The 20,855-nt window shown below is 45.0% G+C and overlaps 1 protein-coding gene across 2 annotated transcripts in view; it reads left to right on the top strand.

Moving 5' to 3' along the window:
* Window positions 1-20,855, top strand: part of RBM27 (RNA binding motif protein 27) — a 2,498,992-nt gene that overhangs the window by 413,958 nt on the left and 2,064,179 nt on the right. For both annotated transcript variants that reach the window (XM_044064021.1, XM_044064022.1), the window contains exon 4: window positions 13,946-14,028. In XM_044064021.1, coding sequence (XP_043919956.1) covers window positions 13,946-14,028 — 83 coding nt within the window. The remainder of the gene's footprint in view (window positions 1-13,945; window positions 14,029-20,855) is intronic.

The following is a 20,855-nucleotide window of genomic DNA, read 5'->3' as shown; positions in this document are numbered from 1 at the left end:
TGGGAGGAGGAGAGGGTTGTCTGTGTACATGAGGCAGTTGTAACATTGCCTCAAGATTCCCAGATTCACCAGCTGGACCGGAGAGGAGATTGACAACTGACCTTTGGACATGCTAGAATAATATTGGGAATTCCTTAATAATTGAAAACCAGGGCCAGTGGGGAGTGAGGGTGTAGTGCTTTTAATTTTTAGTGCTGACTTATATAATTGCTTTAGTGAGCAAGTGCCAGGTAACTTAAGTTCAATCTGTTACAGGTAACTTAAATGCAAAAACGACAAACAGTAACTTTCTTTCAAGTGAAACAAGGAAATAAGTACAGTAAGCAATGCAGATATCACTAGTGAGCCACAGAATTACAGAAGCATGCAAAAGGCACCTTTCCTGGTGGATGGTCTCCCCATTAGTGTCTCAGGGCATACCCTTCATTCAGCCCCCTCCACTTGCCACAGTGACCACAGACTCCTCCCTGATAGGGTGGAGGGGGCATTATCAGGGCAGGACAGTCCAAGGCACTTGGCAGCCTCACGAGTACCATCTGCATATCAATGTCTTGGAAATGAGAGCCGTGCTCTTAGCGTTGCAAGCTCTTCAGGACTCTCTCCCTTCTGGGACCATTGCAATTCAAACGGACAACATGTCACTGGTGTGGTACATCAACAAGCAGGGCGGGACCAGGTCCTACCCCCTATGTCGAGAAGCGCTCAGACTCTGGCAATGGGTGATTTCTTCCCAACGATTTCTGATTGCGACGCACATCCCTGGGAGGTACGACGTCATAGCGGACAGGCTCAGCCGAGCTATTCCCATGCCTCACGAGTGGTCTCTGAATCAAGTGGTTGCGGATCTGATCTTCAGCAAATGGGGGACAGCCTTGCTGTGACCTTTTTGCCACCCCCTTCAACAACAAATGCAGCAACTACTTCTCCCTTCTTCAGCTTCCTGGTCACTCTCCCAGAGACGCTCTGGTCCATGATTGGCCTCAGGGACTTCTTTATGCATTCCCTCCGTTTCCCCTGATACCGAAACTCATACAGAAAGCAATGTCGTTGGGTTGCAGAATGATCCTCATTGCCCCATACTGGCCTCGACATATATGGATGTTCATCGTGCATTACAGCTGCAGTAATTACATATGGGTTTTCAGCCGGCAGGCGGTCCCTCGGTCGGCCGAATTCTTAAGTCTTGGTCCGGCGTCGGTTGTTGTCGCGTACTCTTCTGACGTCAGGAAGGCTAGAGTATAAAAGACACAGCCGACGCCATCTTCTTCAGTCTTTTTTGCCGCGCGGTGCCCGAAGCAGAAGCAGTTCGCAAGTGCCGGTCGGCTAGCTCCTGAATTATGAAAGAATTTCGGAACCGAAGTCTTCATTAAAGCTAAGTACCCCGTTGGGGAACCTTTTCTTGCCTTAGACCGATGTCAGAAAAAGTTAATAATTGTATTTCTTGTGGGAAGCAAATACCGCATAAGGATTTCCATTCCCTTTGCATACCTTGTTTGGGCCCAGACCACGACGTCTCGGGCTGCCGCTTTTGTGCTACCTTCAATAAACGCACTATCAAGCGTCGGGCGGAGTTCGCCCAACATTATTTTGGCAAAGCGTTTAATTATAAAATGTCATCGGATACTCCGACTACCGCTATGTCCAGAAAACGCAAAGAAAAGGACCGTCAGTCGAGAACTGCGGTCTCCACCGACACCACGCCGAAACAAGCTCCACGTGGGCCGGTTCTCAGTGAGACGCCTTTGCAGTCCCTGACCACCGACGACACTCCCTCGGCGGGGTCTTCTGTACCTGAGACCGCTGGTTCTTCGGTCCTTTCCCAAACTACTACCGAAGCCCCTGTTCATGTCGAACCCACCAATGTGGATAGATCTACATCCACCCATGGTGTATTTAGGCCTTCATCTTCATTCTCCATCAAGGCCTTTACAAAAGCCAAATCAGCCAAGCATCTTTCTAGGCCTGCCTCACAAGGCCCAAGACCTGGGCCCACGCCTAAGAAGCACATGCTTAAAATGGCTGAAGACCTGATCACTCTTATCAGAGGCTCACAGGCCCCTCCGGACAAGAGACCCAGAGTAGAGGAGGATTCTCCTCCTTCTGACCAAGAATCCGTTTTATCAGAACATTCTGATGCTGAAGAACAGTCTTATTCACCTTTTGAGGATTCGGATGCAGAGCAGTCCATTCCTTCTGTATCCCCCCCTGAGGATTTTTCCTTTGGGGAAACTTTACACTCCCTGAGAGAGCACTTCCATTGGGAAGGCCAAGACTTTTCAGACTCCAAGAAAAGACTTAGGGAATTCCTCTGGTTACCTCAGCATAGACCTCTGGCTATTCCTCCTGTTTTGGAGGTTTTGGATGATGTATACTCGGAGGCCTGTTTAAACCCTGATTCTCTGCCTCCTGCACCAGTTAAGCCGGATAGGTATTACAGAGTTCCTAATTCTCATCAGTTTCTCTATAAAGGCCATAATGCAGATCCTGAAACTATTTCTCAAGGCCCTAAAGGAATTAAGGCTTCCACGGCCAAGAATCCACTACCTACGGAAAGGGAATCTAGATCACTAGAAAGGTGGGGTAAGAAGGTTTATACCTCGGCCACCCTTGCCATGAGGGCCTTAAACTGCCAGTTTCATATGATTAAATATCAGCAATTTCTGTTATCACAGTTAAAAACAAAAATGTCACAACCTGAACAACCAGATTTAAAAGAGTTGCAGGATATGATGCATAGTGCTGAGCACGTGGGCAAGCACACCTTACAATGTGGTTATGATGCACTAGAGGCCTCCAGCAGATCAGCTGCCACTGGAGCAGTCATTCGCAGACATGCATGGCTAAGGGAACAAACTCTTCCAGATCAGGTGAAAGCAAAAATTCTGGATGCACCGTTACATAAGGATGTTCTTTTTGGTGGTAATGCTGAGGATATTTTACGTAAAATGGAAGAAAAGGCAAAATATATGCAAACTGTCAAAGCTTTCTTACAGGTTCAGCCACCAAGGTTCAGCAGGAATTGGCCGTCAAAAAACTGGTCCTTTCCAACCACTGACAAAGCCCAAAGGGGCAGATACAGATGCGGAAGGGGCAGAGGACAACCCCAAGGATCCTACAGAGGCAGACAATGGCAATCACCAACTCCAAGAAGTGGTGAAGACAGTGCGCAGCAATACAGAAAGCAAACTCAATGACTCCCTCATTTCCATGCCAAGCAGAATTCAACTGGCAGCACCTTTGGGAGGAAAACTGGCACTATTTGCAAACAATTGGCATATTGTCACAACAGACAAATGGATTCTGGACATAATAAACAGAGGCTACAAATTTCATTTCCACACTCTTCCAAAAATGAGAGGCATGCCAAACCTACCACAAAATCAAAGGGTAGAGGCACAACTACAAATCGCAAAGCTCCTAAACATGAGGGCTATACAAAAGGTACCTACGCACCAACAAGCACAAGGTTTTTATTCAAGGCTTTTTCTGGTGCCAAGAAAAGGAAGCGACTGGAGACCCATTCTGGACTTATCCATTCTCAACACATTTCTTCTAGTACCAAAATTCAAGATGCTCACATTACAGCAACTCCTTCCCATGCTGGGCAAGGGGTTTTGGCTGGTAACATTGGACCTCAAGGAGGCATACCTGCATGTCCCAATCAGACAAAGTTGCAGAAGATACCTCAGATTTCTTGCAGGTTCAAATCACTATCAATTTTCTGCATTGCCCTTTGGCTTATCTACTGCGCCCAGAGTATTCACCAAGTGCCTGGCATCAGTGATTGCATACTGCAGACTTCAAGGGATACAAATTTACCCTTATCTGGACGACTGCCTGATCCAAGCGGACAGCAAACTCGTACTTATCAAACATCTGGCATATGTGACTCGCTTACTGCTTTCTCTGGGATACACCATCAACAAGGAGAAATCAAAACTAACACCTTCTCAGAAAATTACCTTCCTGGGTGCCAACTTGGACACAAACACCCAGATGGCTTACTTAACAGAAAAACAAGGGCAACTATCTCATTACTTCAAAATACTTGCAAAAAGTACCAGGCTTACTGCAAGGAAAATCCTGCAGGCTCTGGGATTCATGGCATCTTGCATTCTTCTAATCCCATGTGCAAAGCTGCACATGAGAAAACTTCAATGGTACCTAAAAAATCTATGGTCTCAACACAGTCACAGCTTAGAAGTGGAGATTCCAATAATTCCCTGTCTACAAAAGGAATTCATATGGTGGGCCCAAGCATGCCAAGTAAACAAAGGCCTCCCATTCTGCAAGCCTCAAGCTACACAAGTCATGACCACAGACGCCTCAGATTACGCCTGGGGGGCGCACATGAAGGACAGGTGCATTCAGGGCAGATGGCACAAAACAGAAAAGCACCTCCACATCAATCAAAAAGAAATGCTGGCAGTAATAAATGCAATTTCAGCATTCAGAGAATTCCTGCATCCAGGACAACTGCTCATAAGAACAGACAACACCACAGTAATGTGGTACATAAACAAACAAGGAGGGACTCATTCTTACCCCTTGTGCAGACTAACCATGACTCTTTGGAATCTAGCTCTGGAAAGACAAATAGAACTCCAGGCTCAGTACCTACCAGGAATGGAAAACACACTGGCAGACACTCTGAGCAGGCATATGACAGACCCTCACGAATGGAAGCGACATCCACACGTATTCACAGAGATTGTTCAAGCGTGGGGAAGACCAGACGTAGACCTTTTTGCCTCCCACAAATATCATCAATTAAAAAAGTTTTGCTCAAGGACCTTTCACCCAAAGGCTTGGAAAGTGGACGCCCTTTCATTCACATGGACAACTTGGTCAGTTTATGCATTCCCACCACTACCTCTGCTGCCCAAGGTGCTTTTGAAAGCAAGAACAGAGAAGCCAAGGATGATACTGATTGCTCCAGATTGGCCGAGACAACATTGGTATCCACTATTGAGGAGCCTAACACACACTCCTCCGTGGCCCCTGCCTCTAACACCTCTACTGCTGACACAGAACAATTTCAAAACTCTTCACAGTCAGCTGAAAACTCTCAGTCTAGCTGCATGGAAAATCCCTTAACTTCACATCAGGCACTACTCTCCAAAGAAGTGCAGGATGTCATTTTGGAGGCTAGAAGACCATCTACAAGAAAAGCTTACTCCGCAAAATGGAAGCGGTTTTGCTGTTGGAATGAAGAACGAGGACAGGATCCTAGAAAATTAAGCCTGCCTCAGATTTTACAGTACCTGACTGAACTCTTGAGCAAGGGACTTTCCTTTTCCTCAATCAAGATACATGCCTCAGCAATATCTGCAGAATTCAATATGGATCCTCCTTTATTCTCACACCCACTACTTGGACAGTTCCTCAGAGGGGCTAAGAACATAAGGCCTCCAAGGAAACAACCAGTACCAGCTTGGGACCTTAACTATGTATTGGAAAAATTGACATTGCCTCCTTTTGAACCAGCTGATTCAGCAGAATTACAATATTTGTCCTGGAAAACAGCTTTTCTCCTGGCCATCACTTCAGCTCGTAGGGTATCTGAGTTACAGGCCCTCATGGCGGTGCAGCCATTCCTCATATTCCATCAGGACAGGGTTTCCCTGCGTACTAACCCCTCCTTTATGCCTAAAGTAGTATCTAGGGTAGCCCTAAACCAGGCCATCCACCTTCCTACCTTATACTCTAACCCTTAAAACAAAGGGGAGAGGCTGCTTCATTCTTTAGATATTCATAGGCAGCTACGTTACTACTTGGACAGAACCAAGTCATTCAGAAAATCAGATCAACTCCTAGTTTCCTATGCTGTGGGGAGTCAAGGGAAACCTGTAACTAAACAGACCATTTCCAAGTGGATTGGTCACTGCATACGCTTTTGTTATTCCTACCATGGAAAGCTCGTACCTACTGGTATCAGATCACACTCCACTAGGGCCACAGCCACCTCTACAGCCTTCCTCAGAGGAGTGCCTACTAAAGATATCTTGGAGGCAGCCACTTGGAGTTCTGTACATACCTTCACAAAGCATTACCATCTGCCTTTATACTCCAGAACTAGAGCAGGCTTTGCCACTGCAGTTTTGCAGGGCATTCTAGCTCAACCCAGTTCCGTATAGTACCTACCACCCTATACATAGCTTTGGGATTCTACCCATATGTAACTACTGCAGCTGTAATGCACGATGAACATAGTACAGTTTTGTACCTACCATAAATGTAGATGTTCGAGGGCTATTACAGCTGCAGTACAGGTTTCCCACCCTCCTTCCCCTCTTGGTAAGACCTTGGGGTTTGAATACCTATTCATACCTGCTGACTGGGTTATCCTACTATGTTTTATTTGCTTACTTTTGTGTATTACACTAATTTATGTATTGCCTTCCTTTTGGGGGCACCTGACATCTGGGGCAAGAAAGACTGAAGAAGATGGCGTCGGCTGTGTCTTTTATACTCTAGCCTTCCTGACGTCAGAAGAGTACGTGACAACAACCGACGCCGGACCAAGACTTTGGAATTCGGCCGACCGAGGGACCGCCTGCCGGCTGAAAACCCATATGTAATTACTGCAGCTGTAATAGCCCTCGAACATCTACATTTATGGTAGGTACAAAACTGTACTTTTCATATGATTAAATATCAACAGTACCTGTTATCACAATTAAGGAACAAAATGTCTCAACCTGAACAACCAGATTTAAAAGAGTTACAGGATATGATGCATAGTGCGGAGCAAGTGGGTAAACACACCTTACAATGTGGTTATGATGCCCTAGAGGCTTCCAGTAGAGCGGCTGCTACAGGATCAGTCATTCGCAGACATGCCTGGCTTAGGGAACAAAATTTGCCTGATCATGTGAAAGCTAAACTTCTTGATGCTCCCTTACAAAAGGATGTACTATTTGGTACTAATGCTGAGGAGATACTACGGAAAATGGAAGAAAAAGCCAAATCTATGCAAACTGTCAAAGCTTTATTACAGGTCCAACCACCACGTTTTAGCAGAAATTGGCCTTCAAAAGCCAAATCTATGCAAACTGTCAAAGCTTTATTACAGGTCCAACCACCACGTTTTAGCAGAAATTGGCCTTCAAAAAACTGGTCCTTTCCAGCCACTGACAAGCCCCAAAGAGGTAGATACAGACGCACAAGGGGCAGAGGACAATCACAAGGATCATATAGAGGCAGACAATGGCAATCTACAGCTCCAAGAGGTGGTGAAGACAGTGCACAACAATACAGGAAGCAAACCCAATGACTCCCTCATTTCCATGCCAAGCAAGTCTCAGCTGGCAGCACCTTTAGGAGGGAAACTAGCATTATTTGCAAGCAATTGGCATATTGTCACAACAGACAAATGGATACTGGACATTATAAACAGAGGCTACAAATTTCAATTTCACACTCTTCCAAAAATGAGAGGCATGCCAAACCTGCCACAAAATCAAAGGGCAGAGGCACAATTACAAATTTCAAAGCTCCTAAACATGAGAGCTATGCAAAAGGTACCTACGCACCAACAAGGTCAAGGTTTTTATTCAAGACTTTTTCTGGTACCAAGAAAAGGAACCGACTGGAGACCCATTCTGGACTTATCCAACCTAAACACATTTCTACTCGTACCAAAATTCAAGATGCTCACATTACAGCAACTTCTTCCCATGCTGGGCAAGGGGTTTTGGCTGGTAACATTGGACCTCAAGGAGGCATACCTGCATGTCCCAATCAGACAAAGCTGCAGAAGATACCTCAGATTTCTTGCAGGTTCAATCCACTATCAATTCTCTGCATTGCCCTTTGGCTTATCTACTGCGCCCAGAGTATTCACAAAGTGCCTGGCATCAGTGATTGCCTACTGCAGACTTCAAGGGATGCAAATTTACCCTTATCTGGACGACTGCCTGATCCAAGCGGACAGCAAACACATACTACTGGAACATCTGGCATATGTGGCACGGTTACTGCTTTCTCTGGGATATACCATCAACAAGGAGAAATCAAGGCTAACACCATCTCAGAAAATAACCTTCCTGGGTGCCAGCTTGGACACAAACACCCAGATGGCATATCTTACGCCAGAAAAACAAGGGCAACTATCTCTAATACCTCTTCTGCTGACTCAGAACAACTACAAAACTCTTCACAGTCAGCTGAAAACACTCAACCTCGCTGCATGGAAAATTCCTTAACACCACAACAGACCCTACTCTCCAAGGAGGTGCAGGATGTCATTTTGGAGGCCAGAACACCATCTACTAGAAAAGCTTACTCCGCAAAATGGAAGCGGTTCTGCTGTTGGAATGAGAAACGAGGCCAGGACCCTAGAAAATTGAGCTTGCCTCAGGTTTTACAGTACCTAGCTGAACTACTGAACAGTGGGCTCTCATTTTCTTCCATAAAAATTCATGCCTCAGCCATTTCTGCAGAATTCAACACGGATCCTCCTTTATTCTCTCACCCACTCTTACGCCAGTTCCTCAGAGGAGCGAAGAATATAAGACCTCCAAGGAAGCTACCAATACCAGCCTGGGACCTTAATTACATGCTAGAAAAATTAACATTGCCTCCTTTTGAACCTGCTGCCTCAACAGATTTGCAATATTTGTCCTGGAAAACTGCTTTCCTTCTGGCCATCACTTCAGCTCGTAGGGTTTCTGAATTACAGGCCCTCATGGCGGTGCAGCCCTTCCTCATCTTCCATCAGGACAGGGTTTCCCTTCATACCAACCCATCTTTTATGCCAAAAGTGGTATCCCGGGTAGCCTTAAATCAAGCCATACACCTGCCTACCTTTTATCCTAACCCTCAAAACAAAGGGGAAAGGCTGCTACACTCTTTAGACATCCATAGGCAGCTACGTTATTATTTGGACAGAACTAAGTCCTTCAGGAAATCAGAACAACTTTTTGTGTCCTATGCCGTAGGGGCTCAAGGGAAACCAGTTACAAAACGGACCATTTCCATGTGGATTGGCCACTGCATACGTTTTTGTTATTCCTATCATGGGAAATCTGTCCCTACTGGTATCAGACCTCACTCCACCAGGGCCACAGCCACCTCTACAGCCTTCCTCAGAGGTGTTCCTACTAAAGACATTTTGGAGGCAGCCACTTGGAGTTCTGTACATACCTTCACGAAACACTACCACCTGCCATTATATTCCAGAACAAGAGCAGGTTTTGCCACTGCTGTTTTGCAGGGCATTCTGGCTCAACCCAGTTCCTCCTAGTGCCTACCACCCTGTGCGTAGCTTTGGGACTCTACCCATCTGTGATTACTGCAGCTGTATGCACAATGAACATAGTACAGTTTTGTACCTACCATAAATGTAGATGTTCGAGTGCTAATACAGCTGCAGTACAGGTTTCCCTCCCTCCTTCCCCACTTGGGTTAGGCATGGGGCCTAACAACCTCTTCATATCACTTGACTGGGTTATCCTGCTATGTTTTATTTGCTTACTTACACTGTTTTTGCATTACATTGCATTACATGCATATGTAGATAAGCTTTATTTATGTATTGCCTTCCTTTTGGGGGCACCTGACATCTGGGGCAAGAAAGACTGAAGAACATGGCGTCGGCTGTGTCTTATATACTCTGGCCTTCCTGACGTCAGAAGAGTGGCGGCGACAACCACGGACCAAGACTTTGGAATTCGGCCGACCGAGGGACCGCCTGACGGCTGAAAACCCATCTGTGATTACTGCAGCTGTATTAGGACTTGAACATCTACATTTATGGTAGGTACAAAACTGTACTTTTTCATATCCAGTGGATGCACTCAGAGGAGGTTCTTCTAGACCGTCCTTTTGTTCCTTCACAGCCCAAGGCCATAGTGACCACAGTTCTTCCCAGATGGGGTGGGAGGCATTATCGTGGGAAGACAGTCCAAGACAATTGGTCACCCTCTGAGGCCAACCTGCATATCAGTGTTCTAGAGCTAAGAGCAGTTTCTCTGGCATTGCAAGTGTTTCACTCTGCCTTACCTCTAGGGACGATAGCTATTCATTCGGACAACATGTCTGTAGTCTGGTAGATCAACAAAAGTGGGAACCAAGTCCTACCCACTGTGTCGAGAAGCCCTCCGAGTGTGGCAGTGGGCTGTGACTTCCATTCGCTTTCTGATAGCAATGCACATCCCGGGGAGTTCAAACATGATTGCAGCCAAACTGAGCAGATACACCCTCATGCCTCACGAGTGGTCTCTGAATCTCAGAGTAATGAAGGAGATCTTTCTTCACTGAGCCGGCCTTGCTGCGACCTGTTTGCTTTATCCCTGAACAACAAGTGCAGAAGCTACTTTGTCCTAATTCCCCCTCAGGGGGAGTCCCCCAGTCTCCTTTATGCCTTTTCCCCTTTCCCTTTGATCCCTCTTTTCCTCAAGAGAGCAGCTCATTTGAGAAACAAAGTGATCCATTGCCCCTTATTGATCTCGACAGATATGGTTTCCTGTCTTCTAGCCTAATCTACTACACCACCCATGGATTCTGGACCCATTTCCAGATCTTTTGTCCCACCCCCAGGGACTAGTTCATCCCAGTGTTCAGACTCTCAAGCTAACTGCTTGGTTTCTCCAATTCTGATAGTCGCTAGCCATGATTGTATACCTTCCCCCCTGCAAGACATTTTGTTGGCATCGCATAATAGCTTAGCAAATGGAAGAGATTTTCTATTTGGGCTTTTGGCAATGGTCTGGACCCCTTTTCAGTCCCAATAGAAAATATTCTGGAGTTTCTAGCTGCCATCTTTAATAAAGGGACTTCTGCTTCTATAGTCAGTTTTCGCAGTCATTTCAAATTTTCATAATGGTATTGGGGACCAACCTTTAATTTCTCACAGACTTTGTAAGGTTTTTCTTAAGGGCACAGTGCGCTTGAAGCCCTCTTTGAGAGACCCTCTCCCACCATGGGACTAGACTCTTGTTACAATCACTTACTTCACCTCCGTTTGAACTGGCAGCTACCTGTGATTTAAAATTCCTTTCTTGGAAGACATTATTTCTCAGCTGTCACTTCATTGGGATGAGTCTCCAAATTACAGGCCTTATGCTCAGAAGCTCCGTATTTAATTTTCCTTAAAGGACATAGTGTCACTCAGAACAAACCCAACTTTTCTTCCTAAAGTGATTTCACAGACCAATATCAACCAGTCCATAGTCTTGCCTGTATTCTTCCCAAATTTTTCAAATAAAGGCAAGTACTGCCTGCACCTTCTGGATGTACACAGGCAGTTACATTTATGTCTAGATAGAACTAAACAATTTAGATGCTCAGAACAGTTACTGGTATCCTTTGCTAGTTCAACTTTGGGCAAACCGGTCGGTGACCAAAGTCACATTGTCAACATGGTTGAGGGATTGTATATCTTTCTTTTACATGAAACATGAAACTCCCTATGCCAGTGAAGGCACAGTCTACTAGACTAATGGCGACTTATAGGTTCATAGATTAGTACTAACTGCCCTTGTGAGCCATTTTAAGCTTAGCCAATTATCCCTTGTGACGCTCTAACCCTGCACCTTGTGCTTGCAGGGCAAACACCTTAACCATTAGGCCACCCTCCCAACCCAAGCCATTTTTCATTCCAAAGCTTCCATGTCAGAAGTTTGCACAGCTGCAACTTCGTCTAAGCCTCATACATTTATTACTCATTACAAATTGGGTATGGTATCCAGGAGGAGAACATCTTTTGGTTCTATGGTTCACAGGAATGTTCTTCCATAAGGCCACCCAGAATCTAAGGTAACTGTGGACTCTGTCCCACAAGTCAGGAATAGATGAAGTTTGACATCATCAAATAAAAATATTTCTTACTGTAACATTCCATCTGTTGTTGATCTTCATATATTCTTGCGCCCCTCTCACCTGCCCCTCCTTTAGACTTCTGGCGGAGCGACATCCTTTACTGGGTGGTTATTGTTAGGGATACATTGGACAAGGTTTCTGACTTGTATTTTACACAGTCCTCTTTTGTCTGATTGCCAACTCGATTGGAGGTATTGTGGAGAGGGGCATTGTGGGTAGACTTGCAGCTCAAGAGATTTTTTTGGCTGACATGAGATATATCACGGCCAGATCGGTTCCAAGGCTCTGAGCCATAACCCACAAGTTAAGAATAGATGAAGATCGACAACACAGATGGAACGTTATGGTAAGGCACAACTTTTTTTTTTCATCCCTTGAGTCCCACAATCAGTTTAAATGGGCAAAACTGCTTTTGTGATTGGCTTGAGGTTTGATTGTCTAAGGGCAGGAAGGAGTTATATGTGGGACTGAAAATGCAAATAGAACTTGGCCCGTTATTAAGCAGTATTGTCATTTTAAGAAACCTACTGATACCTTTATTAACCCTGACAATATTAATGAGATGTATAGTAGAAGTTGTGAAAGAATTGAGAGCAGACTAGCTTCTTCTGGTCCATCACGTACTAGATTTTAAGTGCAATGGACAAATCCGGTCGGTGCTGCTACAACTTTGTTAGAGGGTTTGCAGCTACAGAAATCTTTTCATTTGACTCCTTTATTTGCAATAGTTTTATGTCTACCAAAAACAGCTTTTAAAAAGATTTTTTAAGAAAAAGTGCCACAAACATTGTATACAGTTGTGGTGTAATGGTTCTTGGTGGTGGTAAGGAATTTCATGAATTTAGATTGTTGTTTGCATAGATCTTTTAGACTTCAATTCTATGTGTGTTTTGCTTAAGATTTAAAAGTGGTACAAGAAATTCCTGCTGTTATTACTGAGGTCTGTTACTGATTGAAATTGTGCGCAGTTCCCTGGCAATACTCTTATTTTCATTTCTTTTGTTCTTAAGTTATATATATATTTTTCTTTTTACCAGGTAAACCCAAAAGTCATGGGTTTCCCTGCCTACTGTTGAATATACATTGGATGAGGTTTCAATTTGTTGATTGCAATTCCTTATTACACCACTTACTATTAATTGTTCACATAAGGAATCTCTTGCCAGTACGTAAAGTCTTGTTTACGCACAAGCAGTGATATTTTTTGGGAAGGTGTCATTTTTTTCCAAGACACTAACTCTTGAGTTAGTATGTTTTGAAGTGTATTGGTCATTTTTGTAGGTGCATTGTGGCATCTGGTGAGTTAAGTGCTACAATGCATTTTTAAGCTTCTTCCATATTTATTTGGACAGTTTTTTAATAAAAAACGTTGTAAACTTTTTTTATACCATGGCCCAAATAAATTTAGTATATACCTGTGTGACATCACCATAGGGATACTATGAGCTACATCCATAGTCTACAGTGGATGCATCTCTGCACATGTGTCTTTGCGTGTCCATTAATGTTTGTGGATACACTTCATGCTTTCCCTATGCTGATGTCACAGAGGTTAAAATTTACATTTTTTCCCCTCTGTGACAAACTCGTAGGTTTAGTGGACTATTATTTTTTTCTGCCCACAGCCAGAAGTATTTACTAATGGGAGGAGATGTGGCTTGGCACTTTCTGTGTCGCATACTGTGGTGCAAAATGTAAGGAGTGCAAAATGACCAATACATTTTAAGGGGGATGTGCAAGGAGCTTGCCATCCTACAAAAAGCTTTTGTTTTTAAATTGATTTGATGTTTAACTGGTTTGTTTCACCTAGTTCAAGCTTTGACCATTTTTGTTTTAATGAGATGCATTCAGAACTTGGATGCACTGGGCTTGGTTAAGTGACTTGCTGAAACTTGCACTTTTTGTGTATAGAATTTGGAGGGGTCAACCCCAGGACATGCATGATGAAGTTTGTTAGTACCTCTTAATCTTAACTCAGTGTTTGCAGTTAGGCTTTTTATATTACTGCTTAAGAAAATGATTTTCCACTATTTGACTTGATGTAACCTGATGTTATTTACCTTGGAGTGTAATTTTTCATTAGTGGTGACAGTCTTGCTTGAAATTCTTGCTGTCTTTATAGGCTGTAAATGAAGAGGAACATGATGCAAGAAAAAAGAAACATTGCAGTCCTCCGAGGAACCACTCAAATTCAAATGAAATAAGGTTGGGCACATATTTCTGAATATATTTTACAACTTTTTAAATTTGCTTACAAAAGCATTCAGTAGTTTATGTGATATGGCAGAATGTTGTACAGCACTATGGGAACTGAAACCAGTGGTGACAAATGCATAAAATAAGATGATGTTCATCGTGCATTACAGCTGCAGTAATCACATATGGGTTTTCAGCCGTCAGGCGGTCCCTCGGTCGGCCGAATTCCAAAGTCTTGGTCCGGCGTTGGTTGTTGTCGCGTACTCTTCTGACGTCAGGAAGGCTAGAGTATATAAGACACAGCCGACGCCATCTTCTTCAGTCTTTTTTGCCGCGCGGTGCCCGAAGCAGAAGCAGTTCGCAAGTGCCGGTCGGCCAGCTCCTGAATTACGAAAAATATTTGGAACCGAAGTCTTCTTTAAAGCTAAGTACCCCGTTGGGGAATCTTTTCTTGCCTCAGACCGATGTCAGAAAAAGTTAATAATTGTATTTCTTGTGGGAAGCAAATACCGCATAAGGATTTCCATTCCCTTTGCATACCTTGTTTGGGCCCAGACCACGACGTCTCGGGCTGTCGCTTTTGCGCTACCTTCAATAAACGCACTATCAAGCGTCGGGCGGAGTTCGCCCAACACTTTTTTGGTAAAGCGTTTGATTATAAAATGTCGTCGGATACTCCGACTACCGCTTTGCCCAAAAAATGCAAAGAAAAGGACCGCCAGGCGAGGACCGCGGTCTCCACCAACACCACGCCGAAACAGGCTCCACGTGGTCCGGTTCTCAGTGAGACGCCTTTGCAGTCCCTGACTACCGATGACACTCCCTCGGCGGTGTCTTCTGTACCCGAGACCGCTGGTTCTTCGGCCCTTTCCCAGACTACAACCGAAGCCCCTGCTTATGTCGAGCCTACTAATGTGGACAGATCTACATCCACCCATGGTGTATTTAGGCCTTCATCCTCTTTCTCTATTAAGGCCTTCACTAAATCCAAAGCAGCCAGGCATCATACTAGGCCGCTACACAAGGCCCATCACCTGGACCCATGCCTAAGAAACACATGCTAAAAATGGCTGAGGATCTTATCACTCTTATCAGAGGCTCCCAGGCCCCTCCGGACAAGAGACCCAGAGTGGAGGAGGAATCTCCCTCTTCTGACCAGGGATCCATTTTATCAGAGCATTCTGATGCTGAGGAGCACTCTTATTCCCCTTTTGAGGATTCGGATGCAGAGCAGTCTATTCCTTCTGTATCCCCCCCTGAGGATTTCTCTTTTGGGGAAACCTTGCACACCTTGAGGGAGCACTTCCACTGGGAAGGCCAAGACTTTTCAGACTCCAAGAAAAGGCTTAGGGAATTTCTCTGGTTACCTCAGCATAGACCTTTGGCTATTCCTCCTGTTTTGGAGGTACTGGATGATGTTTACTCGGAGGCTTGCTTTAATCCTGATTCACTGCCTCCTGCACCAGTTAAGCCTGATAGATATTACAGAGTACCTAATTCTCATCAATTCCTCTACAAAGGCCATAATGCAGACCCTGAAACTATTTCTCAAGGCCCTAAAGGAATTAAGGCCTCCACTGCCAAGAATCCACTTCCTGCTGAAAGGGAATCTAGATCTCTAGAAAGGTGGGGTAAGAAGGTTTATACCTCGGCCACCCTAGCCATGAGGGCCTTAAACTGCCAGTTTCATATGATTAAATATCAACAATTCCTGTTGTCACAATTAAAGACCAAAATGTCGCAACCTGAACAACCAGATATAAAAGAGTTACAGGATATGATGCATAGTGCAGAGCAAGTGGGTAAGCACACTTTACAATGTGGTTATGATGCCCTAGAGGCCTCCAGCAGAGCGGCCGCTACCGCATCAGTCATTCGCAGACATGCATGGCTTAGGGAACAAAATCTGCCAGATCATGTGAAAGCTAAAATTCTTGATGCACCTCTACATAAGGATGTTCTTTTTGGTACTAATGCTGAGGATATATTACGTAAAATGGAAGAAAAAGCAAAATCTGTGCAAACTGTCAAAGCTTTCTTACAGGTCCAGCCACCACGTTTTAGCAGGAATTGGCCCTCAAAAAAATGGTCCTTTCCAGCCACTGACAAGCCCCAAAGAGGCAGATACAGACGTGGAAGGGGCAGAGGACAATCACAAGGGTCCTATAGAGGCAGACAATGGCAATCTCTGGCACCAAGAGGTGGTGACGACAGTGCACAACAGTACAGGAAGCAGACTCAATGACTCCCTCATTTCCATGCCAAGCAAAATTCAACTGGCAGCACCTTTGGGAGGGAAACTAGCACTATTTGCAAACAATTGGCATATTGTCACAACAGACAGATGGATTCTGGACATTATAAACAGAGGCTACAAATTCCATTTTCACACTCTCCCAAAAATGAGAGGCATGCCAAATTTACCACAAAATCAAAGGGTAGAGGCACAACTGCAAATTACAAAGTTCCTAAACATGAGGGCTATACAAAAGGTACCTACGCACCAACAAGCACAAGGTTTTTATTCAAGGCTTTTCCTGGTGCCAAGAAAAGGAACAGACTGGAGACCCATTCTGGACTTATCCATCCTAAACACATTTCTTCTCGTACCAAAATTCAAGATGCTCACATTACAGCAACTCCTTCCCATGCTGGGCAAGGGGTTTTGGCTGGTAACATTGGACCTCAAGGAGGCATACCTGCATGTCCCAATCAGACAAAGTTGCAGAAGATACCTCAGATTTCTTGCAGGTTCAAACCACTATCAATTCTCTGCATTGCCCTTTGGTTTATCTACTGCGCCCAGAGTATTCACCAAGTGCCTGGCATCAGTGATTGCATACTGCAGACTTCAAGGGGTACAAATTTACCCTTATCTGGACGACTGCCTGATCCAAGCGGACAGCAAACACATACTTCTGAAACATCTGGCATACGTGACACGGTTACTGCTTTCTCTGGGATACACCATCAACAAGGAGAAATCAAAGCTAACACCTTCTCAGAAAATAACCTTCCTGGGTGCCAACTTGGATACAAACACCCAGATGGCATACCTTACGCCAGAAAAACAAGGGCAATTATCTCAGTACTTCAAAACACTTGCAAAAAGTACCAGGCTTACTGCAAGGAAAATCCTGCAGGCTCTGGGATTCATGGCATCTTGCATTCTTCTAAGCCCATGCTAAAGCTGCACATGAGGAAACTTCAATGGTACCTAAAAATCTATGGTCTCAACACAGTCACAGCTTGGAAGCAATTATTCCAATAATTCCCTGTCTTCAAAAGGAATTCATATGGTGGGCCCAAGCATGCCAAGTAAACACAGGCCTCCCATTCTGCAAGCCTCAAGCAACACAAGTCATAACCACAGACGCTTCAGATTGCGCCTGGGGAGCGCACATGAAGGACAGGTGCATTCAGGGCAGATGGCCCCAAAAAGAAAAGCACCTTCACATCAATCAAAAAGAAATGCTGGCAGTAATAAATGCAATCACAGCGTTCAAGGACTTCCTGCATCCAGGACAACTGCTCATAAGAACAGACAACACCACAGTAATGTGGTACATAAACAAACAAGGAGGAACTCATTCATACCCCTTGTGCAGACTAGCCATGACTCTTTGGAACCTGGCTCTGGAAAGACAAATCGAACTTCAAGCACAGTACTTGCCAGGAATGGAAAACACACTGGCAGACACTCTGAGCAGAAATATGACAGATCCTCACGAATGGAGGCTACATCCACAGGTGTTTACAGAGATTGTTCAAACGTGGGGGAGGCCAGATATAGATCTTTTTGCCTCCCACAGAAACCATCAATTAAAAAGGTTTTGCTCAAGGACCTTCCACCCAAAGGCCTGGAAAGTGGACGCTCTTTCCTTCAGATGGACAACTTGGTCAGTTTATGCATTCCCACCTCTACCTCTTCTGCCCAAGGTACTTTTGAAAGTAAGAACAGCAAGCCGAGGATGATACTGATTGCTCCAGACTGGCCGAGACAACACTGGTATCCACTCCTGAGGAGCCTAACACACACTCCTCCGTGGCCCCTGCCTCTAACACCTCTACTGCTGACGAGAACAATTTCAAAACCCTTCACAGTCAGCTGAAAACTCTCAGTCTCGCTGCATGGAAAATTCCTTAACACCACATCAGACTCTACTCTCCAAAGAGGTGCAGGATGTCATTTTGGAGGCCAGAAGACCATCTACTAGAAAAGCTTACTCCGCAAAATGGAAGCGGTTTTGCTGTTGGAATGAAAAAAGAGGGCAGGACCCTAGAAAATTGAACCTACCTCAGATTTTACAGTACCTAGCTGAACTTTTGAGCAATGGACTTTCATTTTCCTCAATCAAAATACATGCCTCAGCAATCTCTGCAGAATTCAACACGGAGCCTCCTTTATTCTCACACCCACTCCTACGACAGTTCCTCAGAGGGGCTAAGAACATAAGACCTCCAAGGAAACAGCCATTGCCAGCTTGGGACCTTAACTACATACTAGAAAAATTGACATTGCCTCCCTTTGAACCTGCTGCTTCAACAGAGTTACAATATTTGTCCTGGAAAACAGATTTTCTACTGGCCATCACTTCAGCTCGTAGAGTTTCTGAGTTACAGGCCCTCATGGAGGTGCAGCCCTTCCTCATCTTCCATCAGGACAGGGTTTCCCTTCGTACCAACCCTTCCTTTATGCCTAAAGTGGTATCTAGGGTTGCTTTAAACCAGTCCATACACCTTCCTACCTTTTACCCTAACCCTCAAAACAAAGGGGAAAGGCTGCTTCACTCTTTAGACATCCACAGGCAGCTACGTTACTACTTGGACAGAACCAAGTCCTTCAGAAAATCAGATCAACTCCTTGTGTCCTATGCTGTGGGGGGTCAAGGGAAACCTGTTACCAAACAGACCATTTCCAAGTGGATTGGTCACTGCATACGCTTTTGTTACTCCTATCATGGAAAACCTGTCCCTACTGGTATCAGATCTCACTCCACCAGGGCCACAGCCACCTCTATAGCCTTCCTCAGAGGAGTGCCTACTAAAGATATCTTGGAGGCAGCCTCTTGGAGTTCTGTACATGCCTTCACAAAACACTACCATCTGCCTTTATATTCCAGAACAAAGAGCAGGCTTTGCCACTGCAGTTTTGCAGGGCATTCTAGCTCAACCCAGTTCCGTATAGTACCTACCACCGTATGCATAGCTTTGGGATTCTACCCATATGTGATTACTGCAGCTGTAATGCACGATGAACATAGTACAGTTTTGTACCTACCATAAATGTAGATGTTCGAGGGCTATTACAGCTGCAGTACAGGTTTCCCACCCTCCTTCCCCACTTGGTAAGACCTTGGGGTCTGAATACCTCTTCATACCTGCTGACTGGGTTATCCTGCTATGTTTTATTTGCTTACTTTTGTGGATTAGATTTATTTATGTATTGCCTTCCTTTTGGGGGCACCTGACATCTGGGGCAAGAAAGACTGAAGAAGATGGCGTCGGCTGTGTCTTATATACTCTAGCCTTCCTGACGTCAGAAGAGTACGCGACAACAACCGACGCCGGACCAAGACTTTGGAATTCGGCCGACCGAGGGACCGCCTGACGGCTGAAAACCCATATGTGATTACTGCAGCTGTAATAGCCCTCGAACATCTACATTTATGGTAGGTACAAAACTGTACTTTCTTCATGTTTCGCTGTTGCAGTCATCACACTTGGGTTATCTGCCTGCAGGTAGCCCTCAAGTCGGCCCGAATACCAGAGTCTTGGGATTTATGCGTCGGATGCCGTCGCTTCTTCCATGACGTCTGGTCGTCAGGGGTATAAAACAGGCAGCCAGCGCCATTACATCAGTCTTTCTTACCGAGAAGGAGCCCGAAGCAGAAGCAGTTCGCAAGTGCTGCTCGGCCGCTACGTGAAATTTTCGTTTTTCGAGTTTCAAACCTGAAGTCTTCTAAAGCGAAGTACCCCGTTGGGGATTCTTTTTTTCTTGCTCCAACCGATGTCAGAAAAAGTTAACAATTGTCTTGCCTGTGGAAAGCAAATACCTCAGAGATTTTCATTCTTACTGCGTCACCTGTTTACGCCCAGACCACGACGTCCCTCGCTGTTGGTTTTGTGCCTTGTTTAACACCTGAACCATTCATCGTTGGGCTATTTTTGTTGCTAAATTCTTTTGCTCTCATTCTCCGTATTCCGAAATGGCTTTGATAAGCCATCCAACTACCAATCTTCAGAAAAAGCGTAAAGATAGACAGAGACAGACCACATGGGTCCAAAACTGCTAACGACACTTCTGTTAAGCTAGTCGCCATTCCGCCGGTACTCAGTGAGGTGCCTTTGCAGCCCCTGATGCCCGCTTCTACAGATTTGCAGGCCTTTGCTGAGACTCATTCGGAGTCCAGTATGCTGCAAGATGCTTCTTCGACTATGGAACCTGTGGATGTTTCTACCTTTGATGGGTCTGGAGCCGCTGTGCAGGCACTGGCTTCTGAGGGTGTATTCTGACCTACCGATGTTTGCATTAAACCGACAACTTTGTTTTCAGCTAAAACTGCTGAGTTTCTCAAGCCCAGAAGTACGCACTACGCCTAGAAAACAGACGACCAAAGCGCATGCTCAAGCTCCCATGCCACAAGAACAAATGCTTAGAATGGCTGAAGAACTTATCACCCTAATTAGGGGAAGCCAGCCTTCCCTCTGCTAAGAGACAAAGGATGGAGTTTAATTCTGATTCTACAGACCAGGAGTCGGATGACTCTGACCCTTCTGATTACCAGGACATATCTTTGTCAACCTTTGAGGATTCAGATGTAGAGGAATCCATT

This window comes from Protopterus annectens, chromosome 2.part2 (assembly GCF_019279795.1).
Source record: "Protopterus annectens isolate FY-2018-M chromosome 2.part2, PAN1.0, whole genome shotgun sequence".
Taxonomy (NCBI): Eukaryota; Metazoa; Chordata; order Ceratodontiformes; family Protopteridae; genus Protopterus; species Protopterus annectens.
This window is presented reverse-complemented; position numbering and strand designations above follow the sequence as displayed.